The sequence below is a fragment of the Cryptotermes secundus genome, unplaced genomic scaffold (genome assembly GCF_002891405.2).
Source record: "Cryptotermes secundus unplaced genomic scaffold, Csec_1.0 scaffold1283, whole genome shotgun sequence".
In the NCBI taxonomy this organism is placed as follows: Eukaryota; Metazoa; Arthropoda; class Insecta; order Blattodea; family Kalotermitidae; genus Cryptotermes; species Cryptotermes secundus.
Genome location: NW_019718288.1, coordinates 421675 through 430017, shown reverse-complemented (window position 1 = coordinate 430017; position 8343 = coordinate 421675). Strand labels below are relative to the sequence as shown.

Below are 8343 nucleotides of genomic sequence, written 5' to 3'. Positions count from 1 at the left end.
TGGGGTGGGACTAAGTCCCTTGTACTGTGGCCACTTCTGGCCTATTGTACCAGCCCTAGATGATAGGTGAGGGTGACTGTGGAGCAATTGGTGGAATGAAGATTGGCAGGGGACACCAAAGTACTTGGAGAAAACCTGCCCCAGTGCCACTTTGTCCACCACAAATACCACTTGGCCAGACCTGGGATCGAACCTGGTCCGCCGCGGTGGGAAGCCAGCAGCCAACCACTTGAGCTATGGCACGGCCTTACTGTGGCTTAGGCTAGGGGCTAGTGGTTGAATCTTGTGAACACAATAATGAAGCTGGGGCCTTCATAAATGGTACAGAATTTTTTAACACATGAGAGGTATCATCATCTCAAGGACTGTATTTCTTGGAGTTTGTTCATTGTAAAGATACAGGAACAAAACTTGAGATTTTTTGCAGTGAAATTCAAAGGAAGAAATAGTGATAGCAGCCATGATTTCTGATGGTCATCTTTCAAATGTCTGCATTTGGTACTAAATAATATGCAGATTTTAATATTCTGCTGGTAGAACTTTTGTTGTCTTTCCATCCCTCAGTTAACCCGTTGCCGTGGTTCGTCGTGTCTGTTTCGTCAGGGATTTAAATCGTCTGGGGGGGTTCGTCGTGTATGGTTCGTCCAGCTGCACACCTATGTTATAACGCCCATAATAATTGATGGTTTTGCTGTAGATTGTTAGATTTTTCGCTGGCCTGTTGTCACAAGAACAGAGTATACTAAGCCAACGAGTTTAGCTGAGATAAGTCGTCGTTACATATGCCTGTCTTGCAGCAAATTCGTGTTGCTTCTTGTAGCGGTTTCGTCACTCAATGGCGTATTTGCTTTGCTTGTGAAGTAATAAACACCAGAGAGGTGATGTGTGCTGTTGTATATAATATCATATTGCCCTGAGCTGGCCACACAAACACATTCCATTGGAATTCTTAGAAGAGGGTTGTCCAAAATGTTATTCTCGTAAAATCGATTGCTTTCGCACAGTACATAGCACCCATTTCTTAGAAATACGCCACAATTTAAGGCAGAACACTGTGGTCACCCCCTGAGACGATACGGATGTGTGTGGGGGAGGGAAAAGTACTCATTATCGCTCCAGTTGACGCCATTTTATCGTACTGACCTTGGTGGTCGTTTCGAGAGCCAGCTCTGTGTTTAGACTAATGCTTCAAGGCGTCACCTGCTTACATAGCCGAGATACCGGGTGCTCATATTATAAGGCAAGGTTATAAAACCAACTTTTAAGATCATTTTAGTGAAAGTTTCATCCTTCAAGGCGTACCATTCTCTGCTCAAATACTAAATAACATGCTTCCATTGAAGATATAAAGGGGGTTCATATTATAAGGTAAGGTTATAAAACCACCTTTTAAGATCATTTTAGTGAAAGTTTCATGTTCCTATCTCATAGATTTTAAGAACAATGATGAATAAATAATTTTCGAGCAAAATTTAAATGGCCGGCTGAATATATTACCGCAGGAGCCGCGGCCGCGGAATTTAAATGACCACGTCAAAAGGTTAATCTCTGACCATTAATTTTATGGTCCTTATTCACTCGTTGTTTTGAGACTAGGTGTGAATGTCATGTCGTTAGGTGATACCCTGCATTTATAATATATAATTCTCTGATTTTAACAAGGGTCATATTTGTGAATGGTGGAAAGCATAAAAAAATGGGCAAATCTTCGTGGAAGGCAGAAAAGAACTTGTCAGCTCCCTGGAACGTGCTTTATTTTCTTTTGTTTGATTTAAACACCTAATTGTCAGTATTATAATTAGACACATGATGTTTCACATGGTGACATTGTGAAACTAACTGCATATTTTGTACGAGAGCTTGCTAAGATTCGATGGAGGGAAAATTATACTTTCCAGGGGAAAGGGACATACTGCTTTGAGTTTTGGTAATTTATTACAGAAAAGAAAATTTTAAAGTTGAAAATGACTACATCACAGAGAAGTTATTTATGGTTTTCTTATACCAAGATGCATCATTTCATAATAGTGTAGTTTTATTTTGTAATTGCACTGTTTGAACATCATGATAAGTGATTGTGACCACTCACCCTATCTACTGTCTAGATGTAAAATGCACGGAGCTTTACATTTCCCCTATACATCATCAGGGTTGTGATGCTTATGTGCAGGTGTATCTTTATATTTTTAGCAGGCAGGCATTTGGAAATGACTGCAGAATTATATTTTTTCAAATGACATCCATATTCCCTCTAAACATGGACACAAATGAGACAGTTGAAGATCAGCTCTGTGTACTGATCCTTGAGAACCTTATATGTCACCATGCCTGCATGGGCTGTTACTAATTATTAGTAAGTGTTAAACTGAAGTTTATGTGTGTGTGTGTGTTTTTTTTATCAGTATGAAATTGGGAAACTGTAAGAATTTTCTGTTGGTATTTAAAAATCTGAAATGTTTTTCAGCATTACGTATTTTAGCACAGTGACAACAATTACAGAGCAGAACCCATGTAAGCAAAATAAAAATTGTGATATGGCGATCACAAGTCATTCTTTGAGTAGTCAAATGAGAAATTCTTGTAGGAGAATCCTATCCAGGTGGCGTTTGTATGTAGGTATACACAAAATATTGACATGATGATAAGGCTGTATTTTCCACACTTACCTCTGTCCTCTCTGACCCTGGCCTTACCCTTGCTGTCTTCGCCACCGCACACTTTGGAGGAGTGGCAGCAGAAAGAAGTCCAACAATGAGCCCTGCTCAATACGCTGTGTAGGAGTTATGGGCCTTATTCCATCGCTCCAGTGCCGAGTCTGTTTATGTTTGTATCATCCTGAATGTGTGGGACTGGGTACTATCTCTGAGACCATCCATAGCTACGTGTGTAAGGTTAGTGCCAGTCTTTGTTCTAAAGCGATATTCAGTAGTCTATATAAAAGTAAGAAACAAAGTAATTATGGTTTTGGAGGAACCTGAATTGTTCTTCAATTTATAATTGAGGGNGAAGGAACTTCTGTACTAGTTGCAGAGTGATGCTGCCGTGCTTTGTGCAGAGTTCTTCTGCTAAGTTATTATAGAATTCAGGAACCTGTATCCTTTGCACTTAATTTTGAAACCATGTTACGTCATTCAGAAATGAATAAGGTTGTGTATACTGATACATGAAATTCTTTTCTAAAAAAAAGCAAGAAACTATAAAGAACAGCTTTTTCTCATAAAGGTTAGTTTGAAAGTATTCAAAACTGCTTTGGCAATAATGTTGAAATTTACTATAGAATAGGAAATGGCAGAACTCAGATATTTGAGTGTCTTTTTTTGAAGTCTGAAATTGAAGTGACTTCTGCTGAAGACACAGATCATTTGTGGCATAATTCTTCAACATTGATGGAACTGTGAATCAGCATTTCTACACTGATGTTCTGCAGTATCTGTGGAAACATGTGCTTCTTACTTAGTTTCCAATTGTTGAATATATTTTTGTCTTACCAGATGTTTTATTATAGAGGCTTCTCAGGTTATAGTACTTCCTGAAAGTTAGTCTAGTCAGAAGTCTACATGAGATGGAAGTTTTCTTCCAGAAAATTTTAATGAAAGCGTCAGTATTCATTTTATACAAACAAGAATAGGAATTTATGTAGAAATGAAAGAGACTGTTAAGCACATGTATACAGAAATAACATGGATGTGACAGCATGTCAGGCATATTACATAAATAAATTATTGTATAGCCACTGTAAAATTATTTCAGTACTTACTCACTTTCAGGACCATGCTCTGAACAGTCATTACACAAAACAGGAAATAGCTAAAAATTTAGGTCTTGTGATTGTCATGAAGGTGTTTGAAATGTTCCATAGATTACTTATCTATGTAAATTTTTCAGCCTGTATTTAATTTGCTTCTGTACCATTATATTTTAATTTGTTAGGTATTATTTAGTGTTCGGTATATTTGGTATGTATACATAATTTGAGTTCATTGATATATGCATATTTTACTGTCACCTGATTGTTTGACAGCTCTGCTGTTTTCTTTTAACAGAATTGTCAGCAGGATGCGAAAGATGGAAAACCAGCATCTGCTGTGAAGCTGGCTAATACATCAAGCTCCAAACTGGCTACTTCAACTGCTCCTCCACCACTAACCCCGATCAGTGCTCTTGGGGCAGGAAGTAAGGCTAGTCCAAGTGACACTACTTCAGGCCAGTCTCCCACGCCATCTTCCTCTCCCCCAAAGCTACAGCGTTTGCCACGCATGGGTGAGTCTGGCAAACTCATCACTGTCCCTCGTTTTGTTAAAGTGCCTAGAAGCCGTGAATCTGTCCTTGCTCCTCAGCAAGGGCAGAAAGGGACTGCTGCAAACAAGGGCACTATTGTGGGCTCTGTTACCACATGGCTTCCACCATCATCCACCATTCAGTTGAGTTCCACTGGAGTTGCCAAAACTTCTTCAAGTGCTGTTTCACCATCACTCAGTAGCTCTGTCTCTTCAACAAGTACCATAAGTGACCCCTTGACATCTCCTCCAACCCCTACCAATGTTCAATCCCTTGCTCGAGTGGGTAGTAAAAAGTATATTGTTGTTCCAAAACATAATGTTCTGTCTGTATCTCCAGCCATGGCTGCTACAGCCACAACACCCACTTCAAAATCCTCTATGCAAGTAGGTGATGCTTCTCCTTTGGGAGATAAGGCGCCTGTAGCACTCTCATCTAGTTTGGTTCTCACAAACGCAACTGGCCGTGCTACCACTGTTCTTGGTGCCACCCAAGGCCTTATTGGACAGCCACAAGTCCTTATGCCATGTTCAGCTTCTGCCAATGGTGGACAGACTGTCAGTCTAGTGCAGGGCTCAGCTCCTCTCACAAATTTTGTGACTACTGGGAGTCCTGTTTTACCACAACCATCAGCTTATCTTGTGAGCAGCGGAGTTCCTGGAGGTCTTCAGAATCCTCCAGGCGTGTTACTTGTTCCTTTTATGGGATCAGGTTCAACCTTCATACCCACATCAACAGCAGGTCAGGATGGTGTGGCAAGCAAGAACTCCCAGCAGCAACAACCACAATATTTGATTGTCAATGGCCCTCCAGGCTTTCAGGCAGGCAACTTCATTATTGGCAATCTCCAGCAGACATTGAAACCAACAGATACATCGCCCAAGACTGGAGACTCAGCAGATAACACAGTGGAGGGACAGGCCAGGTTAGTCAACCATGCTCATTGACATCACAGCACCACAAAAGAAGCACATGCTTTCCAGAGTGTCATTAGTTTACTTTTAGGCTTAATTATATATGTATTTACTGGCATGGTATTCGTTTATAAATATATTCAGCCTCAGAAGGAAATGTATAGTGAAAAGACATTTTTATTATGTAAGTGGTCTGAGAACCAAGAGGTTGCAGCATTAAGGTAATCATTGGTTAGTGTAGAGTTCTGCTGAAAGATTGTGTGCTTCTTTTTTAGTGTATTAATTTATTTGTTTTGTTTTTTACAGATTCATAACCTGTAGGTGTGCTGGCCATAAGATCCCATCACTTCCCTTCCCATCCAGTTTTGTCCATAAGAAGATGTAGGTTTATGTTTTTAGTATGTATTATTGATTTTGTCTCCTTTCAAAATAGCCTTCTCAACATTACTCAGTTTGAAATAGCCTAAGACTTACATGCAGTATATGATACATTTGTAAGGGCTTACTGTACTTCTATATGGTAATTATCACTTGCATTCTGGGTTCAAATCCTGGTAAGATTCTCTTATACTTTTGTAGTGTAATTTCTTGTTCAGACCTTTTCTTTGATTCCTTTTTTGATAGAACACAAGATTGGAACCCCATTACTTTAGCTTGCATTTCTCTTATTGGAAATCGCTCGTACCCCTTCAGACAGATATTTATTGCAAGTAGCAGAAGCCTTCATTTCTTTTAATATCTCTTGCATAAATAAAGGTTTATAAAACAGGATCTGACATAAAGCTTGAAATTAGACAGAATTTAAATGCTCTGTTGCGGAGTTAATATTTGTTACGTGGACTTGATATTGTCATTTTATGATTCCACCCAGACAGTGACTCTGTTTGAACCTGTGCTCAGGAAATTCTTTAAACGAGTCCTTGTAGTATCCTTGCAATTGCTTGCGGTTGGTTGGTTGGTTGGTTGGTTGGTTGTCTAAGGTGCAGCTGATTAGAATGGGAGTGAAATTTGAAGCTGGAAATATGTAGACAAGTGGAGGAGGTGTGGCAGTTCAGTCAAGTGACCAAATGCCTGATAACTTGATTCCTGACATTTATTGGGATTTTCTCTTCACTATATCCATAACAGTTCTTGAGCCTAACCAGTCTCCTGGAAAATTACTCTGTGGATTTCCCCTTTGCAGGGGCTTAAAGATAGCTGGAGCGTGAGGCTAATCACTCAGCTTTATTTAAAACTGTGGTTAATAGTCTGTGGAGCTTTACCTTTCAGCCCTTCTTATGTCTTCTTGACATGATACTGTTTCAGCTGTTGATGTTATGTAGTGTTGAATGAGCCCAGCAGTAACTTTGCTTGTAATTATCAAATAAGTAATTATTGGAGTTCTTTTGTGAAAAATATTTTGTTCTGATTGAAAGCAATGATGACAGTATTGATACCATTATTTTTCTGCCTAATCTCATTATGTAGCACACATGGGAGAACTGAGAAGTGCATGCAAATTTTTGGAAAGAATTTCTGAAGGGAAGGGACCACTTGGGAGATGTGTGGATAGTTGGGAGGATGCCATTAAGATAGAACTCAAGGAATGAGGTGATAAGAGTGTATACTGGATTCTTCTAGCTCCTGATAAGGTCTGCTGAATGGTTCTTTTGAACACAGTAATCAGCCTTTGAGTTCCGTAAAAGATGAGGTGTTTTCCCCTGCTGTGTGACTTTCAATTTCACAGGAAGGATTATGCTTCATAAAGTTACACAGATATGAGGGTAATTCCAAAAGTAAGGTCTCCTATGTTTGAAAATATAAAATAAACATTCATTTTCAATTTTGGATACATCAGCTGAATCTTGAACATGTACTCATCTCTCTACATGTTACACCTCAGGGGGAGGGGGGTGAGAAAATATAATTACTTTAGTCGGTTGTTACTCTTTTTCTAACATCTTCGCTGCACTCGGCTGCCGTCGGCTGTCTTGATTAGGGTCGCTCGGGATCGGTCGAGGACAGGATGGTTACGAACGGGTGAATCAGAACTACCTGCGTACATTTTCAACTATGTACACTGTCTATTTACATTACTAATTACATTAAGAAAAAGGGCCTGCTTTGATCTGCTTACATGACACTGCGCGCTAAGCCCATTCTACCTTCCTTGTGGTGGAGGGGAGGTGCCTTGAAACTGTACTCCTACCATCGTCTGCCACTCTCCGTTCATTTCTACCCTGGCTCTCACTTGGTACACTGGAGACTGCCTAGAGATCTCACAATAACACTTTTATCACTAATAACATCTAACAGCATGGCGTATATGAGCAAAGAGACTTACTTGCAATACACATGTAGATTACTGCCGTCATCCACCCTCTTGTGGTATACATGTCGCCGAGAGCCTCCGGCTGACAACTGAATATTATGTGTTAGAACATGATTCCAAGTCCCCCGAAATTCCGTAATTTATAGTTTTAATTCGCTGATTCAGCGTTGACGACAGAGGGTAGGTACTCCTACTAGGCGTCCTCAATCCTCATAGTAACATTCTAATTGGTTCTCATGGGTGGTTGTGGGCGGACCCCTCGCGTCTTATTGCTGCGTATGCGGTCTATTACGATTACTCTAGTGACCAAGTGAGGCAAGCTTCTTGCTCTGCGAGTCCACATACTTGCTGAGCATCAACATTCTTAACCTATTTGCCTGCCCAGGTGTTTACAAATTACTGTAATAACTGCGAAACGCTTTTCGCAAGTCGCGAACATTTTGGGTAATGCCTTCCACTTTCCAATCTCAAATTTGAGCCGTAACACTACATAATCGCCATTTCAGTCGATGCATTTTTGTAGGCGCAGTGGCAGTTTTTGTATGCCCATGTCATACCAGTTCACCTCCATGCTGTTCAGGAAACTTCGAACCTCAGCTTTCACCTCATCGTCGTTGTTGAAGCGCTTTCCAGACAAATGTTCTTTCAACTTTGGAAAGAGATGGTAGTCACTGGGCGCCAAGTCCGGACTATAGGGTGGATGGGTGATGATGTTCCATCCAAACTGTTGCAGTTGAGTGACCGTTTGTCGGGCAGCATGGGGGCGAGCGTTATCGTGGAGAATGCTTACGCCCTTGCTCAACATCCCTCTTCTCCGGTTCTGAATCGCCTGCCTGAGTT

At 40.5% G+C, this 8343-nt stretch overlaps 1 protein-coding gene across 2 annotated transcripts in view; it reads left to right on the top strand.

The window, feature by feature from the left end:
• The window catches only part of LOC111875758, a 39856-nt gene that overhangs the window by 18609 nt on the left and 12904 nt on the right, over positions 1-8343 (top strand). Inside the window, exons 9-10 of one of the 2 annotated variants that reach the window (XM_023872271.2) lie at positions 2738-2891; positions 4044-5203. In XM_023872271.2, coding sequence (XP_023728039.1) covers positions 2738-2891; positions 4044-5203 — 1314 coding nt within the window. Of the gene's footprint in view, positions 1-2725; positions 2892-4043; positions 5204-8343 lie in introns of both variants that reach the window. The other variant, XM_023872257.2, reaches the window with a different exon arrangement.